The sequence below is a fragment of the Salvia hispanica genome, chromosome 2 (assembly GCF_023119035.1).
Source record: "Salvia hispanica cultivar TCC Black 2014 chromosome 2, UniMelb_Shisp_WGS_1.0, whole genome shotgun sequence".
Taxonomy (NCBI): Eukaryota; Viridiplantae; Streptophyta; class Magnoliopsida; order Lamiales; family Lamiaceae; genus Salvia; species Salvia hispanica.
In genome coordinates, this window is record NC_062966.1 from 8,651,757 (window position 1) to 8,673,841 (window position 22,085).

General features: G+C 35.2%; 4 protein-coding genes, 1 long non-coding RNA gene and 1 other non-coding gene across 7 annotated transcripts; 3 read left to right on the top strand and 3 right to left on the bottom strand.

Annotated features, from left to right (window-relative positions):
* The first annotated feature begins 1,116 nt into the window (after positions 1 to 1,116).
* LOC125205288 (metallothionein-like protein type 2) lies at positions 1,117 to 1,842 on the top strand. Its single transcript, XM_048104127.1, has 3 exons — positions 1,117 to 1,262; positions 1,340 to 1,423; positions 1,509 to 1,842. Exons 1-3 carry the CDS (start codon positions 1,198 to 1,200, stop codon positions 1,600 to 1,602), a joined length of 243 nt encoding a protein of 80 aa, XP_047960084.1. The 5' UTR covers positions 1,117 to 1,197; the 3' UTR covers positions 1,603 to 1,842.
* Positions 1,843 to 1,970: 128 nt separating this feature from the next.
* On the bottom strand, positions 1,971 to 5,360 carry LOC125205287 (kinesin-like protein KIN-10B). 2 transcript variants are annotated; one of them, XM_048104126.1, is made up of 13 exons: positions 5,033 to 5,358; positions 4,784 to 4,952; positions 4,161 to 4,554; positions 3,870 to 4,075; positions 3,482 to 3,783; positions 3,339 to 3,402; positions 3,178 to 3,262; positions 2,801 to 3,066; positions 2,674 to 2,720; positions 2,562 to 2,583; positions 2,413 to 2,475; positions 2,295 to 2,333; positions 1,971 to 2,222 (listed from the first exon to the last, which is right to left on the bottom strand). In XM_048104126.1, exons 1-13 carry the CDS (start codon positions 5,272 to 5,274, stop codon positions 2,160 to 2,162), a joined length of 1,962 nt encoding a protein of 653 aa, XP_047960083.1. In that variant the 5' UTR covers positions 5,275 to 5,358; the 3' UTR covers positions 1,971 to 2,159. The 2 variants fall into 2 exon arrangements, with proteins under 2 accessions (XP_047960083.1, XP_047960082.1); XM_048104125.1 differs by having other exon boundaries at positions 2,295 to 2,475; positions 5,033 to 5,360.
* On the top strand, positions 3,520 to 4,003 carry LOC125205291. The gene is made up of 2 exons (XR_007173735.1): positions 3,520 to 3,600; positions 3,705 to 4,003. It is a non-coding gene; the product is annotated as an uncharacterized LOC125205291 (long non-coding RNA).
* Positions 5,361 to 12,931: 7,571 nt separating the features above from the next.
* LOC125205436 (RHOMBOID-like protein 1) lies at positions 12,932 to 15,707 on the top strand. The gene is made up of 5 exons (XM_048104363.1): positions 12,932 to 13,515; positions 13,985 to 14,148; positions 14,692 to 14,855; positions 14,932 to 15,188; positions 15,295 to 15,707. Exons 1-5 carry the CDS (start codon positions 13,202 to 13,204, stop codon positions 15,542 to 15,544), a joined length of 1,149 nt encoding a protein of 382 aa, XP_047960320.1. The 5' UTR covers positions 12,932 to 13,201; the 3' UTR covers positions 15,545 to 15,707.
* A 1,656-nt stretch (positions 15,708 to 17,363) lies between these two features.
* On the bottom strand, positions 17,364 to 17,436 carry TRNAK-UUU. The gene has a single exon. It is a non-coding gene; the product is annotated as a tRNA-Lys (tRNA).
* A 1,244-nt stretch (positions 17,437 to 18,680) lies between these two features.
* LOC125205435 (probable serine/threonine-protein kinase PBL11) lies at positions 18,681 to 20,856 on the bottom strand. Its single transcript, XM_048104361.1, has 6 exons — positions 20,514 to 20,856; positions 20,060 to 20,388; positions 19,838 to 19,973; positions 19,612 to 19,754; positions 19,405 to 19,528; positions 18,681 to 19,291 (listed from the first exon to the last, which is right to left on the bottom strand). The coding sequence occupies exons 1-6, from the start codon at positions 20,569 to 20,571 to the stop codon at positions 18,834 to 18,836; spliced, it is 1,248 nt and encodes a 415-aa protein (XP_047960318.1). The 5' UTR covers positions 20,572 to 20,856; the 3' UTR covers positions 18,681 to 18,833.
* Between the last annotated feature and the right edge of the window lie 1,229 nt (positions 20,857 to 22,085).

The window sequence follows — 22,085 nt, forward strand, 5'->3', positions numbered from 1 at the left end:
AAAGTAAGAGATAGAATAATATAGAAGAGGGTCATATATACATTATTCTATTTTTACTTTCTCTCCACTTTAACTATTTATTATCATTTTCCTCAAACATGTGCTGAAAAGTACTCAATCACTTAAGATGGGATAGAGGAAGTGTAAAATTTGAGTGTGGTTTAATAGATGGAGTAGAATAACTTTTTGGTGTGATATATACTCAAAAATGATAGTATAAAATTTGAATTTGATGTAAATAGTTGAAGTAAAATTATTTTTTTGTGTGACTTATACTAAAAATGACTTTGAGTTTAGTATAAATGGTTGAAAATATCTTAGCAAGTACTTTCTTGATCTGGCTATGGATTTTAAACAAAGTAAAAGCAAGAGACATAAAAAAGAGGAAAAAAATAGTGCTACTATTATTAGTAAGAAATACTACTAATGGGTATGGATTCAAATGGCAAGGTGAAATTTTTGCCCGATGTTTTCAGGGAAGAAGGGAGTATAAATTTGGATTAATTGCATATAAATGATGAAATTTAATCATATTAGGATTTATACCAGTACATTTTTTGAATTTTGAAATAGTACAAGAAATTTCAAGTATTCTCAATTAATCTACATGATTAAACTTATGCTATTATTTTTAGTTTCTTATATTCAAAATTGCATAGTTCAATCATCTATATTGTCACATTATACATATTCGTGCCACTAATTATTGATTATATGATATGTGTCACTAATTTATCAATGAATTTGCCTCTAAAAACAATTTAAAATTTTATAAAATTTATAGTAATTTACTGTTCCAATTTTGACATGTGTAATATAAATTGAAAATTAACAAAATTTAATGATTTTGATAAATTTCCTAGGTTTGAATATGGGATTGTGGGGTGATGCTATCTCTAATAGGACTTTTGTTAACTTTAAGGAGTTGTGGATTAGATTAGACAACTTTATTTCGCAATCAAGTCCAGAAATTTCCACAATATAATCAACGCTAAAGTCTGAAATATCTCGGTGGGTCCCATACACTAAATGGGCGGTGGAGATGAAACTGGCCGATAGGATAGTGCCACGTGTAAGGATGACGTCCACGCTTCCTCGGCCTCGCACCCCTATAAAACGAGGAGTCGATCAAACACCGCTTCTCACATCAAAACACACAAATTCATCATCACAAGTTTGCATAATCAATCAGAAAAGATGTCTTGCTGCAATGGTAACTGTGGTTGCGGATCCAGCTGCAAGTGCGGCAGCGGCTGCAATGGGTAATTCATCATCTCAATTTCCATTTCCATTTCCTACCTATCCTAAAACAGTTTCGTTAATCGATTTATATGTTCAGTTGCAGCATGTACCCGGGGTTGAGCTACTCCGAGGCTGCCGGCGCCGCCGAAACCCTTGTGCTCGGCGTTGCTCCTCAGAAGACGTAAGTCTGATTTTGATCCACCGATATTTCAATTCAATTCGATTCATTCAATAAATTTATTCTGAAAACAAGTAATTTTGTATAGATACTCTGAGGGAGTGGAGATGGGTATGGGCGAAGGCGAGAATGGATGCAAGTGCGGAGCTAACTGCACCTGCGATCCGTGCAACTGCAAGTGAAATGGAGGTTCCATCCCCAAGCGGAGATGAACACCTTATTTATATATCTATCGTGTTTTTATTTACAAAAAAGGCCCTCATAGCCTTTTCTAATAAGTTTGTTTGCCTTTTGTGATGGAGTTTGCTTGTTTACGTGTTTTACTAGGATTAGCTTGAATGGATCTCTGCTTCATTCACTTGGTCTTGTAACTTTGTAAACTCACTAAATCCATCATATTGTTATTATATTATTATTGGTCCTGTTATCATGTTTTATCTATGCTTTATATCACCTTTTAATCTGACTTTTTTATTTTGTTATACAATCTTAACTGAAAATCTTGAATGATCACTTTGCCTACAACCCCATACATGACTCACAATAAAAATAAAGGAAGAAAAATAAGATTACTTTGTCACTATAGTAACGTGACAGCTAAATTCCTAGTTAATACATGGACAAACGTATCTAAACACTCAAATTCAGTAACACACAGCAAGAGCAAGCTCGACAGGAAATGCAGAACCTAATATCAGCACAGGCTCAAATTTCTGTTGCCTTTGCAGCTTTGATGATCCTAGGCGTTGTGTATGAAATTCTCAAGAAGTCCTCTTGCAGCCCTTCCAAACATGTTATGCACCTAAAATAAAATATTTCTTCAGTATCTGTTTCAATCCAACACAAAAAGTTCTTGTGGGAACATATGCTATACCTGCTTTGAGGAAAGACCTATCTTCTCCAGGTCGCCGAGCTACAAAAGGTCGAATTAGAGAGTTAGTGGCAACTAACGTAAGCTCTCTTACCATATAATTTGTGTGTTTTTTTCTTACAGATTTTAAAGGACTTGTTTCCCTCAGCTCAATGATGTAATCAGCCATCTTTTGCCCAATGCCCTGCAACAATAAATAGGAGTAACTAATTATGGTTTACAGAGTTGGGAATTCTATTATAGTCCATGGTGATCCGAGGGGAATGCTACCTTCAGCTCCATTAGCTCCTCACTGGCATAATAGACATGAAAATGTTCAATACAAACTTGAGAATAAGATTAATGCACTTCCATGTATAGTAACAGTAAACAGTGTTGATACCTGCTTGCCGTATTCAAGAATTCTATGTAATCTTGGAGAAGAGAAGTCTGTCCAAGAAATCCATTTATATCTATCAGCACAGGAAACAGAGCCGTGTAAATTACAAGGGGAAAAAGTGAGGCAATACCTTCAAGCTGGAGCTCCGAGCAGTAATTTTATCAAGTGGGGTACCATATTCATGGATGCTATTTTCTCTATTACATGTTACTGCACGTAATGTAGGAGTCTTTGGATCCGAAGAAACAAAATGGGATCTCTCAATGTTGGAGTGAATTGGTGAGAGGACCTTCCTATAGGGCTTCTCAAGTGCTTCGATTTTCTCATTTTCCTGCAATAGGCCACTGGCATCGCCACATTTGTTTGTTGTTGTTTCCTTCCCATATTGTAGTTCATCTGGAATAAAGAAGTATTACACATACTTGAAAAGCATTTTTATTTCTATCTCAAAGTAGCTTAATGTTTAGAGATAAAAGCTTTGTGAAACGAAGGCAAGAGATAGTGTACCAGCAGGATTTGATTTTGACGCATCCTCAGAAACTGGGACAGAGAGCTTGTCTTGATTAGTTTCTGCAGCAGAAAGGTTTTCAACCTGTGCAATAAAACCAGATTACTTGAATGTATATGTAATTTTAAGTTTCGGTTGATACAAATCACATAACAATAACCTCTCTTTTATAGTCAGTGTAAACTCCACCCTGAAATAGTTTTTTTCCTGTTTTACATGAACTCCTGTGGATAAACAAAGACTTAAGCGTTTAGCATTCATGGGAAAGATCATGTCACATCATAGTAATGCAAAAATCATCACCTCTCTTTTGAATCCGGAACTTGTTCGTTGTTTCTGACAGCTTTAGTTGATGGTGTAAAAGTATTCAATTTCCTTACAGGTTTCACTGAACAAGGACTTCTACTGTAAAATGGAGAATTGTATACTCTCTGACTACCTTTCGTTTTGCCTTTGGATTCTAGCCATGCCTGGAGCTTTGCCGCCATGTCAACTTTCATGTTTGAGTCTGCTTTTTTATGAGCAGGGCATACAAAATTGGAAACTTGGCGAGACCGTGCTGCCAAGCTAACTGTATGAACACATTCTTGGTACTCTCCTGGATTCTATGACCCAAGAAGCCCAAGTTAATACAAGGGTCTTGCAAGTTCAAAGTGCAAAAACCACATCAGAAAAGATTAAGTTGATATACCAGACAAGCCACCATAAGGGCACGGCTTGTTCCTCCGAGAGAATCCTGTATTATGCGTGTCAATTTGCTATCTCTGTATGGTACTCTCTGCTTGCTGTTATTAAGTGCATATATCACGTTCGATAGTGCAAAAAGAGATTGGTTGATCTTAGTGCTCTCTTGAAGTCGAATTCCTTCATTGCAAATTCTCCTGTTGTCTTCATTACCTAAGTTTCATTGATAGACAATCAAATGTTAGAATAACATTCTTGAGATTCCACGACAGAAACAAGTAGGCCAGTTACTGAAAACCTGCTAAATCAATGAGGTTAAGTTTGCCAGTGACACTTTTTTTGGTTGATTCCTGAGAAGGGGTGGATACAGTAATCACCAGCACGCCATGGCTACGGCTTGATGCATCATTCAGATCCGTGCAAGCAACCTTTCGCCTTTGTAGTGCAGAGTTGAAAATCTCATGAAACTTGCTGGTCGAGTCAACTTCAATTTGAGCCAGTCCCTTGAGATGCATCTGTCCATCCTTGTCATCCAAAACCATGATCTCCTTCTCTTTAGGATCTAACAGATCATAACATCTGTCCAAGTATATCTCATAGTACGATACTGCAATGCTACTTCCCGTACACTTGCACTCGGACAAGATGCTCGCAACTGCAAGATGCATTACACCAGGCAGCAAATCACTCCCCTGCAATTTTCATTTTACCAAATGAAGTTTAAGCTCCTGACATACCAGCCAGTAGCCTCAGTGTTCACAATGAGTACAGAATCCTATCTAGCTATATAAGAACACCATGGTTATAATCTCATTGAACTGATTTATGGGATCAAATTCAACACAAAATAATACTAGCGTGTCATGAATTTTGAAACTGAGTCCTATTATCAAATCTAGGTTGTATTTTAAGGAATGAAACCTGCATAGTATAGGTCTTTCCGCTGCCGGTGGCGCCGTAAGCAAAGATAGTGGCGTTGTATCCCTGAAATAATGCCGGCATCAAAGGCCTCACTTCCCTATCGAAAATCTGGCTCACATTGTTGTCGTCTTGCCCGAAAAAACCATCCAAATTTAAGCACTCATTTCGGCTACATCCACGGGAAAATATCAATTACTCATTCGAAAACCCAAAATTGAGAATTTCAAATCACGAATTCAAAGGTTTAACCTGGTTGCTTGGTCTTTGAGAAGAACGGTGACTTCATTTGATGGAGAGGCTTCCGATTCTTGGAGAGAAACGCAGGAGATGGGGTGTCCATTTCTGGAAGAAATTTCATGGGGGAGAAAGGGGCGAAGTCGTACGATTACTCTGACCTGGGCAATTGAGATGGATTGGTGACGATCTTTGGCTGGGGTTGAAAAGATTTGGCGCTGAGGTGTGACGCAGAGCTTTTCTGATTGAGTGGTCATGGCAATTTGAGAGTTTTTAACAACAGAGGAGATGAAACGATGTTGAAATTTTCTAAATGGAAAAATTTTGAATGTGCGCTTTCATAGTTTAAATTCAAAAATCTGGGCATGGATTCTCCTTCCCGTTGCAAAAGTACCAAATATTATCTTTTTATTCTATATTAAAAATGGCCCTGAACTTTGATATTTTTATATTTGCGGTCCTTCAAAAAATATTGCGAATTATTTTTGAACTTTCCATTTTAGCACATTTTACGTTTTTTCCATTGTTTTTTTTATAATACGAGTGAACCACATAAATGGTACCTGATCTTTCATTTTCGCATATAATGGTATCCGATCTTTATTTTATACTATAAATCACATTTTTGATATCTGATACAATTTTCTTCCCAAAATGCCCTCCAAACAAATACGTTTTCTCATTTATATCATAAAGGATATTTTAGGTATACATAAAATTAGTACCAAAAGTTATATTGTAATATCTTCTCTCATTCTCCTCACTCTTTATACTACTCCCTCCGTCTCGCTTTAGGAGTCCCGGTTGATCAATTTTGGGCGTCCCGCTTTAGAAGTCCTGGTTGAAATAAATTAATAAAAAATGCATACAAAGTGTTAAAAGTGGGTCCCAACATTCACTACAACTAATAAAAAAGTATTAAAAGTGGGTCTCAATATCCACTACAACATTTATTTATTGGATACTCAATTAAAAGTGGGTCTCAACATCCACTACAACATTTATTTATTGGATACTCAATTAAAAGTGGGTCCCAACATCCACTACAATATTTATTTATTATACACTCAAACACTTTTTTCTTAAAACATGTGCCCGACTCAACCGGAACTCCTAAAGCGGGACGGAGGGAGTATTATTATTAATCAATATTAATATTATTATTTTGATGTTATAAATTAATAATTTATTTATTTTTAATATCATTCATTTATAGTTAATTATAATTATACTATTTAATTATTATAAAAATATTATTATTATAATGCTAAAAACTAGTAGTAATTAATAAATAATTATAGTATAATTATATAAATTATGAATCATATAATATTATGCAATAATAATTGTGAATTGTATTCATAATGATACGAAGAGTTGAATATTTTTAATTAGGTGTATCAATCTTAAAATGAGTATAAAGTAATTTAATAAAAAATATTCAATTGTTTTAATTATTTTAAATAATTAATTTAATTAGATTTTTTTTCTTGATTTATATTATGAACGCAATTGATGTAAGTATTAAAAAACTAAAAGGAAAGAAGAAAAAGAAGATAAAAGAAAAAAAGAAAGAAGAAAGAAATATAAAATACTAAAAAAAAAAGAAAATGAAAAAAAAAGAATGAAGAAGAAACTAAAAAAGAAATAAGAAAGGAAGAAAAAATAATCACATATTTGGTACTATTTAATTATAAATTCCAAAAACATCCTCCATAACAAAAAAAATCACATGTTTGGTACCTGAGATTATTTTTGTCACAAGGTACCAAAAACGATATAAAATAAAGATTAGGTACCATTTTATGTGTCAAAGTGAAAGATCATGTACCATTTATGTAGTTCACTCTTTTAATATAGGGCTGACAATTTTTGGCACGATACGATAACCCGACACAAATCCTCACGAAATTAATGGTTTGAGTCAAAGCTTATTAGTCGACCCGTTAAAACCACAAAAATTTTGTGTCAGGTTTGGGTTACCCATTTAAAAAAATAGAGCAATTGGTGGATGACACGAATTTTAATGTAGAATTGATAAAGTAAGAAAGAAGGGAAAAAAATAAGAGAGAATAAGAAAAAGTAAGTGAGAAATAGTGTTAGAGCATCTCCAATGGGTGGACTTCCCTAACGCCCTTCCCGTCGCCCTTCCCAAATACATCTCCTGCAACGTCATACGGACTTCCCATTGCACAATCCGCCCTTCCCATCGCCCTCCCAGCGCGGACTTCCCGCAATTAAAAAAATTCACAAATATTCAATTTACGTTACAGAATTAAAATTTACGCTATGGAATAAAAAAAATTCACAAATTCACAAATATTCAATTTAGAGATTTAAAAAAAAAAAAATATACCGGACGTCCCCGCGTCGCCACAATGGCAGACGTCCGCCCGCCCTTCCCGCGAAGGCCGCGTCCTTCCCGTGTCCTCACGGGACATCCGCGTCCTCCTCTCCGTGCCACAATGGCGCCCTTCCCCGACGGACTTCCCGGAAGCCTCTCCGAAGGACGACGGGAAGTCCGCTATTGGAGATGCTCTTAGTGGAATGATGTGTAGAGATATTATTAGTTGAAAACTTTCCATAAATAAATATGCTCTATTTTTTGTGGACGGTCAAAAATAGTAAATATGCTCTATTTTTTGTGGACGGGGGTAGTATTATTAATTTTTATTATTTTAAAATTTGAGTTAGGGTATGCAAAGTGCGAGAGTGAAATGTGAATTTGGATTTATGAAATCTGAATTTGGTAATACTTAAATTACTTATAGTGTCGTGTTGACCTAAAGTGATTTGAGCCGTTAATGGGTTCATGTCAGGTTTGGGCGGAGGGAGTAGTAATTTTGTAATTTTCGTAGTACTATAGTAACTCATCGTCACCACCACATTGACATACTTGGATTTTACATGGTTTTAGAGGGTGGTTATGTATGAATTTGATCATATTTTGTCTATTATTGGACGTGTTTATATCTACTTCTCTATTATGTTGGTATGTTGACCATTTTGTTAAGAATGTGTAGAAAAATGTACAAAATATGTGGATGTGCAGCAGCCTTGGTTTGAGACAATATTTACTGGAGATTTTGAAGTCCAATCAGCCCCTAAGGCATACCAATCTCTTCGTCTTCGAAAGATCTTCGCGTGGGTATCTCGCACGCCTCAATCGGAGTTCGGTAGAAGAAGTTATGGCCGTTATACGAACACTGCGCTGTCCAGAAATTCCCACCCGGCCGGGTGAATTATTACCCTATAATTCCACCCGGCCGGGTGGCGTAATTATGCCTGCGAGATTCCAGAGAGTACCAAAGAAGTCCCACTCGGTCGGGTGAATTTCCAGTGGATTAATTCCACCCGGCCGGGTCCGTCATTTTGGCGTTTTTTAGAGCTGAAACGCAATTTTTTGAAGAGAAAATAAGGAGGAAGAATTAGGTCAATTCTATTCATTCTCGACAAGCGACAAAATACATGCTCTCTTTTTGTGAAAAATTCTTGGAAGAAGATTGAAGATTCAAGCTTCAATTCATCCGCCAATTGCGATTCGCATCATGATTTCCACTGTTTTTCCTTGTTTCTATTTGTGTTCTACTATGAACATGAGTAGCTAAACATCTTTTATGTAGAATTCTTGATGAAGATGCATTGATTTATAGTTTTAATCCAATTGACTTCGCTTTTATCTTGCTCTTGCAATTGTTTGAATTATTCTTGTGCTTTTTCCTAACAATTGCTTGATCACCAATTGGGAGTATAGGGTTTCTTAGAATAATCGGGAGATGAAATATTTAACCTTGAAAGAAGAATTATTCACACCTTAATTCAATAAAACTCGGGAGAGTTGAGGTTTTGAGTGGGATCTTTAATCTAATCGAACTATTAGGAGTTAGGTCTAAGAATTAGAAGGGGACTTCAATTATTACACCTAATCTACGGATTTCTCACCTCGGGAGGGGGTTTAAACTATATTTGTGATTGATTCAACAATTCTGGAGACTTTAAATGGTAAATCGGTTTCAATTGGGTTAGGCTATGAGTTGTGCATCGGATCCTTGAATTCTGCATATTTCTTCATCTTTGTCTGCAACTTGTTTCTTTGTTCTCTTGTTTAAGTGTTTTATTTTAATCTCTGTTTTTATATGCTTTTAGTAGTTGTTAGTTTAAAACCAAAATTCTCGATCGTCTGGATAGTAGTTGAAATTTGTTCGTGGTACTTAGGTTTACACTAAATTGTCTCTGTGGGATATATATACTCTTGTTTACTGTTTGCTACGATAACCTCGTACACTTAGGGATACTATTTGGGTAAAATAAAGTTGAGTCACACATCTACATCAATCAACTTTTTCACTTACTATGCCTTGAGTAGTGCATTGTATGTCTATTCCTTAGGGCGTTGACAATTGGGAAACTCTCTTTAGTGCTCAGACCAAGTTTTCTGTCACGTCACTATTTTCCCTTCTTTTTTTTTTCTTTTTTTTTTCTCGGGGCTCTCTCTCCCACGCCAGATCATTTAACTTACATTATTCATTATTTTCCTTATAAAACTGAAATATGAGACGATAACGAAAGTACTTCATAGATAATAAAATAAAATTACAAATTATGGGATACTATAATTTTAAAAGATTAAAAATGACAAATATTGAGAACAAATTATGAATCATGTCGTTTGATTTTCTCAGTGAGTATGGATCATGATGTTGTGCATTCGAAGGCCTAGACCCTAATCAACATAAATCTGTTAATTAAAAATAGTACAGTAATAGTAGTAATTTCGAATTCCACATCATTTAGTCATCTCGTACCTGCACCACACCATTTCTGCTCTTTCTTGTTGAGCTATTTGAGAAGGCTCTGCCTCCGGCGACTTGCACAGTAGATGCCTTTTGTCTCCATCTCCAGACGCTGCATTGTTGCTTGCCTGTTCATATATTCGTCTTCTAAACATGGAATAACCGATGAAAAAATTTAGTTCCTTTTGCTCACTAGTTGCTCCTTTCTGTATTGTATTTATGATTGCTACGTAGACGTCACCAACTTGTGTGGATAATTCAACAGTTCCTTGTGTATTTGATGATACTTTTTCTAGTTTTATATGCTAATCCGTACGATGTGCTATAATGAGGTGAGCTTTCTTTCTAGTACATCACATGTGCTATGTGTTCAAGAATTTTCAGCAATGTCTGAGTTATGTTTATAACAACTGTAACTGTTTATTAGTAATGGTTATGAAAAGTGATGGTAGATTTTTTTTAGCAAGTTCCGGATATGGAGGCTAAGACTAAATCAATCACGATGGTCGATGGGGGGAGGGTGTTGGAGATGGAGCCTTCTCCCGTCTTCAAGGAGGAGCAAACTGCTTTTGAAGAGGGGAATGGAATCAATCACGGTGAAGGGAAATTTATTGCCAAAGTACTAGTAATAAAATTATGCTGGTGTAATTTTTATTTTGCCAAGTACTCCAGTCTCCAAGCTTTAATTTTCTATCAGAAGTTTATGTATCTGCATTCAAATTTTATAGTTTAGAGGGAAAATAAGAAAATACGCAATGTATTTACAGGCAAATAATAGTAATGAATCACCAGTTACTCCTTCATACTCCTATTTAAAAGGGCTTCTTAGGTTGTATGATTCCTTGTAATTTAATGAAATTGACCGAGGCTTCTCGGTTCATGTAGCCTATAAGTTTCCAGAATTTGCTTATCATGATCCATTGGTCTTTGTATATGAACTTTTTGGGCCCAAAATTAAAAATATGTTCCACTCTAAAGTCAGAGAGCATTGAAAACATCATGATTTATGACGGTTTGAAATATTTCACTCTCTCCTTTCCAACTACTAATTAGTTGAGACATTTGCTTGGGACATGAGAATTATGAAACTATGTTAGAAATTATGATAAAAAAAAAATTAGAGAAAGTTTGACTCCTAATTCGAAACTTCATTGATTTTTGTAACATAGCTAATTAAAAAAATAACTTTATATTTTATACAAATTACATTAAATTTTTATTAATATAATAATAGATAAATTAATTAAAAACTTCAAATTCACTAAAAAAATATTAAATTTTCTAAAACATGATTTAAAATTTCTCGAAATATATTTATTTTCAAATTGCAAAAATATCAAATTTCAAATATTAGTATTTGATAATGTTTATGTTTGAGTTTAAGCATATATCTCAAATTTATCATAATTAAATATTTTCATTTTTTAAATATAACTAATTTTCATCATTATTTATTAAATTGATCGCATGTTAATTTTATCGGTAGTAATCTGATTAACCTGTTGGCTAGCACGAAACACGAGTTTTTAAGATTAAAATTAAACTGTTATAATCCGAAAAAATTACAACCCGATTAATCTGTATCCTATTGATCCACAATCCGTGTAGGATTGTACGAAATGGCCGACATTGGGAAGTACAAATACAGTAATAGTGTAAAACGGAGTCTAGAAGTGTTTACTTCAATGATTGAAGTGCAATCAATCAGCTGGAATAAATTAAAATTCGTTTAACCCGGTGTAAGTATATCGACTTGACACGTGTCAGGGGTGCTTATAAGCTTATCTTTCCTGCCTTCCTGGGGATATGATGTTAATTGATAGTCATACGTAGTGAGTATAGATTATGTAATTTTAGCTTGTACTCCCTCTGTCCCATTAAAAATACAACGTTTTCCTTTTTTGGTTGTCCCATTAAAAATGAAACGTTTCCTAAAATAGAAACAACTCTATCTCTATTTTTTCATGTTTCTTACTTTACTCTCTCTTCATTAACTCACAAAACAACACTACATAAAATTCTGTGCTGATTTCCAAATGTTACATTTTAAGTGGGACGGAGGGAGTAGTAGTTTTGGAGTGGCGACCGACTCCATTTGGATGACGTGATTTAAATCTAAATTATGTGTGGTGTCCTGTGTCCACGGCCATGTGTGAGAAAAAGAATATTGACAACTAATCCCATATCAATAGCCATAGTAATACAAATACGGAGTATTTATATTTTATTCATACATGTAAGAGTGGACTTTTGGGATACAAATAATGCAAATAGTTAAACACATATGAGATCATGTTTGGATCTTAATCTCCGTCTTAGCACTCTTTGGATTCTTGCACGTGCCTGCAATCTGCCAATTGCCCTCCATCATTAATTCATTATTGCTTGCTTATTTTCTTTCTCCTTTTTTGACTTTGAAGCAATCCATTTCTTCACATCCAGGCATTCTCATATATTCCAAAATAGCATGCTACCTATAAATGTTATTTTCCACATTAAAAATAGTTCAATGTTAATTCCACATTAAAAATAGTTTGTAGTTGTAAAAGGTACAGTAAAAATATTACATGAATAATGGCTACTTGTCCATGAAATGTTGTTCACGTTTGATTTGATACAGATTTTAAGAAAAATGCATGGAAAAAATTAGTGGAACGTAGATTCTATGTTTATATATTAGTTTTATAATAGAATGTGAGTGTAATGAGTTGATGAAAAATAAAAATATATTTATCAAAAATGATAAAAAAGCAAAGTGGAGAATATTTCGCGAACGAGCCGAAATGATAAAGTGACAATATTTCACAGGCGGAGGAGTACTACCTTTGACCCATCAAAAATGAAACATTAATGTGAAAAAAAATAGAAAATAATATAGAAAAAGCTTTGATATATATTATTCTTCTCTTACTTTACTTGTTCTCTACTTATAAAAAATGGATCACACGTTTCACTTACTTTCTCCTTTAGCTTTTTGTTACAAAGTCAAATAATTTATTAAATTTTATGGCAAGTTAAAATGACTCTTTAAATGATGGAGCGAGAGAGTATTTAATTTATCGTCGGCGAATAGCATTTGTATTCTTGTCTTTAGGCCTAAAATTTGGAAAAATGAGTAAGAAAAAAGGACTTGAGTCCAAGCAAAGAAGAGGCTTGCTTGCAGCGTCGGCAGATGAAAAGGTACTACTGTACTAATAAGCAAAATATTTACAGAAAAGGAAAAAAGAGAGAGGAAAACGGTTAAAACAGTTGACCGAACCATCTCCTCCTCCTCCTTCACCTCCATCGCCGGCCACCCACCCCACCAACCTTCTTCTCCATATTCAAGCCTACTCAAACAAATTTAAACCCACCAAAAATCCTTTTCTCTGCATATATCTCCGATCCCAAAATGGACAATGCCGCCAACAGCATACAGGTTCGAGTCCACTCACGGCGGGGAAGCAACATGATCCACCCCGTTTCCATCGAGTCTCCGTCGCCATCACCTGCCGCTCCCGTCGTCTACAGAGAAGTTAAGCATTTCAAGAAATGGTTCCCGTGGCTCATACCTTTCTTCATAGTTGTAAACACGGTGATGTTTATTATAACAATGGCTGTCAATAATTGCCCCAAGAATTCCGTCTCCTGCCTTGCTCCCTTTTTGGGGAGGCTTTCCTTTCAGCCCTTCAAGGAAAATCCCCTTCTTGGCCCTTCCTCCTCCGCGTAAGCTCTCTGTTAATTCATCTGCGATTCCCAATCTTGAATAATATGCTTCTAATTGAATTGTTTACTAGCCTTGTGAGGGTTGTGTTAATTTTGAAATATGACCAAACTAGAAAAAATTAGATTAGAGACACTTAATCTTGAAATTCAAACAACACAAATCTTGACTTTTAGCTGATCCTTCATAGACACCAGTTGATGGTTATCCTCCTTCACTTCAGAAACCTCACTTGTAATGTAATTTGTCCTGGAAACATACAAAATGATGATTTTTTCAATGGAACTTCAAGGGAATTTTGATGCCTATTAGCTGTATCTGGCTCTGTCAGCAATTCTGCTACATAGTCTAATGCTAACTGATTGCGACTTCTCCTAACTGGGAGGTCATCGAAGACCCTGATTTCGTTTGTGAGCGAGTGGTTTAGTACTGGATGACCTCTAAATTCATTTGAATCTTCGCTTGGTTTAGGTTGGAGAAGATGGGGGCTCTAGATGTGGGTAAAGTTGTACATCAACATCAAGGATGGAGGCTTATCACCTGTATGTGGTTACATGGCGGAGTTTTTCACTTGCTCGCCAATATGTTGAGTCTGTTGGTCATTGGCATCCGACTTGAGCGAGAATTTGGATTCGGTATGTTAAGTCACTACATACTCATGTTATTGGAATTAGATTATGTTATCCACATTACCTATCATGTGGTTGAAAGTGACATGGCATCATCTTGGTTAAACTAAATAAGTTGAAATAGTACTTTTTGATAGTATGATTTTGTGTATATTGTGATTGCACTTTTGAAAATTTGACAGTAGAAATTTATATGATGGTCTAGAGGATGAGAGACATTACAATCTTTTCTCTTTGTACAGTTTCACATAATAGAACCATATGAACATCATAGCATGTTGATATCTTGTGATTGTGACTCTATCTAGATTTGTGACCTTAAATATGATGTTTGTAGAAATTGAGTGTGTTGCAGTTTACATTGTTATTAGAAGATGATTATATGTTTGCCATCCATGTTTCTGTCAATTCAAGGCATATGGCTCATAAGTTCAGCTTGTATCATAAAACTATTTTTCTCCTATCCATATTTAGTTATATATTCTTGTAGTAAGAACTCAGAGGCACCTGCATCTCAATTAATCTATAGTTACATGTGATGCTTTTCAGCGAAAATCGGTTTGCTTTATCTCATTTCTGGATTTGGTGGAAGTCTTCTATCTGCTCTTTTCATTCAATCAAATATATCAGTTGGTGCTTCTGGTGCTCTCTTTGGATTGTTGGGAGGAATGCTGTCGGAGCTTATTACTAATTGGAGTATATATGCTAACAAGGTATATATGCGAAAATCGGTTTGCTTTTATGAAGTCTTTAACTTTTTTGCTGAAACCAAGAATCTTCCATTTTCAGATAGCAGCTTTGTCTACACTTATTGTGATTATTGCCATCAACCTAGCAGTAGGAATCCTCCCACACGTCGACAACTTTGCTCATCTTGGAGGATTTTTGTCCGGTTTCCTTCTTGGTTTCGTGTTCTTGATCCGCCCTCAGTATGGTTGGGTCAGCCAGAGATATGCTCCAGCTGGGTCAGTGACTTCAGCCACCCCCCGATTCAAGCCGTACCAATGCATCCTTTGGGTGCTTTCTTTGATCTTTCTTATTGTCGGGTACGTCTCTAAGTTGTTCCGTCTCAAGGTTCTTATCTTACTAGGCCAATTATGTTATGTTATATGCTGCCTTATTCTATTTCGACTGAACACGTTGTATGTATAGGTTCACGGTGGGGCTGGTTCTGCTCCTCCGTGGTGAGGATCTAAACGATCACTGCTCGTGGTGCCATTATCTCAGCTGCGTTCCTACTTCCAGATGGAGCTGCAACACGCAGCCTATCTCGTGTCAAGCTGTACAAAGTGGGAACCAGTACACATTGACATGCTCGAACAGCAGCAAAAGCAGGACGTATTCACTTGTTAATCCGACTACGACTCAAATTCAAGGACTATGCACTCAACTTTGTCGATAGATTAGTTTTATGTGAAGTTAGGGTAGATTACTTTGCACACTGTTTGCGGTAGATTTGGATTCAGATTAGTGTGAGGTTTATATAAGTTTGGCAGTCGTTCATTCATTTGTTCATCTCATTTTGTGTCATGTTATATGATTGATATCTATCCTTTTCTCTTAAATTCAATTGTGTTTTAATTTCTTAATATATAAGCTATAGATGCAATAGGAAAACATCGTAATCAAAATGACATAATTCTTCAACTGTCCTCTATTTTTCATTGTTCACTAAAAATATAGTGCAACGTAAGTCGTTATAATCATTTGTCTAGTGTTGTTACCCAAGATTTATATAAGTTCATTTCTTAGTCTCAAGTTTTTACAATCAAAATGGCAGCCAAATGGTTTAGGTTGGTGATGCTGTACTTGCTCCCTCCTTCCATAAAAATAGATAATTTGAGATTGATACGAATTTTAATATGTATTAGTAATGTAGAATAAAAAGAGAAAAAATAGTTGAAATTATTTAGTAGGCAGTGGTGAACATTTTTAATTCACATGAATTAACTTTTTTTATTTGGACAATTTTACCGTTCTTTATTTTTTTGCATTGAAGGGTAATTTAGTACATCTAGTTTGTTCTCTCTACTCTAATTTATTTATAAGTTATATCTCTCATATTTCCACACATTTCCAATTTATTCATGATTACTTCACAAATAACTAATATTTTAAAATATGACCAAAAATCACATGGAACGAAAAATAAATTTAAATTTAAAACATTATTTTAGTTTAATTAAAAATAGTAATTTGAATAAATAATCATATTATATAATTAGCTTAATGAGTAAAAGCAAATGAAAAAAAAAAAACAAATGAAAATTAGAAAAAAATAAGTCTTTCAAAATAAAATTTTAAAAACATTTAATTAACAACAATGTATTAACTATAACTGATCTTGAATTTTGATAAAGTAAAACATATACAAATAATTGAATTTGAATATACACAATTGTATAAATTGAAATGAATTTTTCCCAATCTCATACGTGAGTACTCCATTATTTTCCATTCGGCGTTTTAAACTACTTATATGTTGAGTATAACTTAGTAATTCTAAGTGAGTTAAGTAAAATAAATAGGAAAAAAATAGATAGGAGAAAGAAATCATAAATAAATTGGAAGAGTGAGGAGAGATGAGAACATAAATGCATAATAGAGAAAGGGAAAAATGAGATAGAAAATGTGAAAAAATACTTTAAATGAATTTAAATTTTGTCCAGGTACCTTAAATGCAATTTATTTTTACGAAGTAGTTCAAATATCCATCTTATATTGTCCTGATGCAATTTTTATAGTCCACTCTTTATAATTTTGCTATAATAAAATATTTATATATAAGTATAATAATAATATTAGAATGATAATTAAAAGAAATAATAGTGTGATCGGAGTGGTCATTAATAAACTACCAAAAAATGTACGATTAGATTTTATGAATGTTGAGATTGTGTAAAAGAGATAAATTAATTAAATATTAAAAAATATATGACTAATTGGTTGGGTGGTCTGTTTAATTACTGATAGACATGATAACTATATTATTCTCTTCTCTATTTTAACTATTTATTATTATTTTTATAAAACGAGTGCGAAAAAGAAGTGACTCAAGTAATATGGGAGGAGGGAGTATAACAAAGAAAAAATTATAACATGGCAGAGGCATTTGGGCCTTCCTGATTGAGACGAGTGTACAATTCGTGAATTAATGCATTCTTGGATATACAGAAACATGAAATAATTGAAGGAGGAGGTTAATGTATAGGTCCAAAAATCGCCGTCTGTGGGAATCGAACCCACGACCACGTGGTTAAAAGCCACGCGCTCTACCAGCTGAGCTAAGACGGCTTGACAATTAATATTCGATTGATCATAATCTAACACGTATTGTAAAAGTAAATACAGACACGCATACTATAGGTATCTTGATTTCGAGAAATGCATTCGTTCTGTTTTAAGTAATTTGGAATAGTTTGAATGGAATATACTAAAAAATACTACTACAATGTTAAACTTTCAGTAGAAGTAGGATGACATCCCCAACCATACTGCATAACTCATCTTTGAAGTAGAATAACCTCCAATCATACTTCATCTCATCCAAATTGTCATTTTTTTTTCAGTTTTTGAACAGTAATACACCAAAGATGCAGTAGCACTGTAGCTACTGAAAATTGCAGTTGGATTCTTCATGGTCATGTATTTTCGAATAGAGGCAAGGAAACTTAATATACATGTAAGTCCAACACATACTACTAAAATGGATATGACCACATAGAGTTTTAAATTATGCAAAACTAGATCTTAATACATATAAATAACTACTATATTTATATTTTGAATTAAGTATTCCTATAATCGGGGTGGAAACTTGTGCTTGTTTTTCTTGTTTAATGAATGATTTAAAATCTTACATAGATAGTTTTAATAATAAATAAAGTATAACACTAGGAATCCAGCGCAGATTGTAATCACTAGTGGAGGTTATATATTTTGTACAACTACAACCTAACCACTGGATAAGCGAAGACTAATTCGACGCCTCATTTTCCAACTGATTGTGATGTCTCACCTCACATTATTAACTAACTCTTAACTCATTTCTAGAACATGCATTGTTTGACACCTTTTCTATCTATTGTCAAATTTTGGCTGACCCTTCTTTTCTTCTCCATCAATAAATATTAAAAGGTTGCTATTTTCTAATATAGGTGCAAGCAATATTTATGCTGTCTTTCCTACTCCCACTCCCACAAAACACCGTCAAAACTTCAAATCCCATTAGGCAATGGATGACATTTGAATATTCAAGTCTCTTGCTTGCCACCAATTCACAGACTCAAATGAAGACTTGGTTGGCTCACCATCATTCTACATTGACTTTTATGCATTTTTAGTATTTGTTGAAGAATTTTAGATACAATAATAGATTATGGTTTGACCAAGAATTTGCATGTTTAAATGCATCTCAGTTACTACTTGGTAGAGTAAAGAGTAAGTATTGTAGTCAACTAAAACCTTAGGCATTGCCACAGAATTTGAGATTTTTAGATATCTTAGCAATAACACATCAAAATCTTAACCACCGTTGATAAAATTAAAATTACAAGATACATATATATAGAAGATATTTGAATATTACAGCATGTATATATTATCAACCAGAAGAAGCTCAAAACTCTAAGGCACTACAGAAGCTCAACATATGCATTACAGAACACCGAAAAAAGATTATTTACAAGCATCTATGCATAAAGAGCAGGTCTCGGATAAGCAGGTGCGGGGCGCCCTCCTCCAGCACTGGTCTTGCAGGGCTTAGGTCCGGCATTTGAATTTGATTGGCGTCGCCTATTCAGGCCGTGATCTTTTTCCTCCTTTTCGGATTTGAAGGCGTCCTTTGAGTCAAGGAGCTGTTCCAAAGCTATTATCACCTCATCCATAGTAGGCCTAGTTCTGGGATCCATATATATGCATTGGAGAGCAAGGGCAGCTGCCTTTAAGGCTAGATCAACTGTGTATTGCCCTTCAATGCGGCTATCCATCACACGGGATATTCTGCGCTTGTTTGTCAGGTAAGGTTTCGCCCACTCCACCAGACTATGCTCCCCCATCGGCCGATTCTTGTCTATTGCTTTCTTACCAGTTAGAATCTCCAAGAATACCACTCCAAAGCTGTATACATCGCTCTTGGTGGTTAAGTGGCCTATAAATGCAAAGGAATTAAGTATGGAAATTGGCAGTAAAGATGAAAAGAAAGAAACAAAGCCATCAAATCAAAGCAAGGTAATTTTGAATGAGATAGTATATGATCCATACCTGTGGATAGATACTCCGGGGCAGCATATCCGTAAGTACCCATGATTCGAGTGGAGACATGACTCTTGTCACCAGTTGGCCCGTCTCTAGCCAGTCCGAAATCAGAGAGTTTGGCATTGTAGTTCTGCTAGCATAAAAGAGCCCCCAGGAAATGAGAACAAGCAAAAGAGAGGCAAATGGAAACAAAAACAGTCGAAAAATGCTAACCGAATCAAGCAAGATATTAGAAGTCTTGAAGTCCCGGTATATCACTTGTGTTTCAGCATTGTGAAGGAAGGCAAGACCCCTTGCTGCACCCAGAGCAATTTTCACTCTTATGCGCCACGACAGCGGCTGGAAGTAAGACCCTCCTAATTCATAATAAAATCATTCATCATTAAAGTTGCATAAATAAGAATTTATATTAGAAAGATGATGTCAAATATGAACTCACTCCTGAATAGATGATTCTCCATGCTTCCCCTTGGCATGAACTCATACACCAGAAGTCTGTGGTCATCCTCTAAGCAGTAACCAATCAATTTCACAAGATTCGGATGACGCAGCTGCCCAAGATAGTTGATTTCCGCCTATCAATTCAAACCAAGGACATCAATGCTGCAACTAATTAAAGGCAAAGAATTGGAGGGGAGTTGAAATATGTTGAAATACATACCAACCATTCCTTGTGGCCCTGCCAGCCCTCTTGGTTGAGCCTCTTGACAGCAACAACCATGCTAGAGCCAGGCCTTGATGCTGTGAGAGAATGCTCATCCATCCAACCTTTGAAAACAGAACCAAAACCTCCTTCCCCCAACACGCTGTCGGGGCGAAAGTTTCGTGTGGCAGCCTTGAGATCGCTGAAGGCAAAGCTTTTCAGGTTGGAGGACTGCAATATCTCACCTTCACTCCGGGGAGTTGGAGGTATGGAAGCAGAGGATCTCTTGCTACTCGAACAGCTTAACTCGGTCCCATCTCCGCTTATCATTTTAGACGAGATTGCACCTATCAACAACCATTTTATGTAACATACTACAATTTGAGAATTCAAGATAATAGTATCAACTTGTAAAAGCACAAAAACATCTAGTAAATTTACATAAGAAAAAAGAAAGCATTTGAGGATGTACCTGTGGTGGTATGAAAAGGGCTCTCAGCCTTTATCTGATTGCTCAAACAGATCCCCATTTTATGCAGCTCAAAGATCACATTTTTGGTGAGTGTAAATACAAACACAAGTGTGGAACAACATGCTCTCGATCGAACTTCAATAACAGCGCTAGATCTAATGTAAAATCCCACGCTTTTCTTGTTTTCTCTATCTTAAAACCACACAACCTATTAGTTCAAACCAGATGCTAATACTAATGGGAGAGATGGATTAGGGGATCTTCAGCTTTTTTTTTTGGTGTTAAAAATGGGAAATTAAAACAGTAGATGTAGCAGGGGAAATGGAATTGAAATTATGGAAAAATTGAGAGGTGGGTTGGTGGATTATATTGGCGGTTGGATGAGTTGGTCGTACTTGAAGAAGCATTTTTTATTTGACTTTCTGCTTCTACAAGATAGCTCAAGTCAACATTGAGGTAGTGCGGTACTATGGTATGCTACTTGTTTCACTCATTACTTTTTAAATCATCTTCTCCTATAATTTTGTTAAAATAGTAGTGCAACAAATAAAATTCAACATTCGAATTTCAAAATCTATCATCCTAAAAGAAAAAGAGAATAGGAAAGTCAATTTTCAAGGAATTATGAATTGAATAGTGAGTGTGGAATTTATAGGAACGTATTTTAGTGCTATACACTGCTTAAAGGAAACTATCATTTTAATGAATACTCTCTCAAGCAAGCAAAACATTATACAGACGTGATGACTCACAGGTTTCAATTACTAGAATAGTGGAGATTGAAAAGTCGGGGTGGCGGTGACAAGAAATAAATAATTGACAAAACGGTCCATGTGTTGCCAACCTTACCAAAAAGTGGACGAAAATTATGTTACACGTGATTACGACTCCCTTGCAAGGCCATTCAATTTTGTGGATTGCACCGCATTTGAAGTGCCAAACAAGGTCGGGTCCGGGTGACATCTGAATTTTTTTATTTGGATACAAGGATACAATTCAAAACAAAAAGGAAAATACAATGAAGATGAAATGCAAAATTGAAAATTGCAAAATGAAAGAAAAATTAATGGATAGTTGAATCAAGAAGTTATCTTTCCGCAAGACAATGTACACCACAATAGTACTCCCCAGGGGCGGAGCCAGGAATTTGTAGGGAAGGTGGCAAATTTATCTATGAAGAAAATTTAAAAATTTGAGGAGGGGCATATAGTGAAAAATTAAAAGAAATAAATTTTAAAACAGACAATATATGTATGGGGAAAAAAATTTGAGGTGGGGCAAATGCCCCTCCTACCACCTTACTAGATTCGCCCCGGTACTCCCAGTTCAGGTGAGTCGTCTATAATGATAAACCGTTATGTCTCAAATATGGAAACACATCTAGTGAACTAGAAGAGGTGAAGGCGGAGCTTAACAATTAAGGATGCATAGAGCTTTTCGTATGATTTGAGATATGCAAGGTGTGCAGAATGCATGAGATAACTATCCCTTTTGTAGGTCAAGTTTATGGTATGTGAAGCTTGTTGGAGCTAATACAGATTCTAATATGCCATTATGACCGGGAGTTACCAA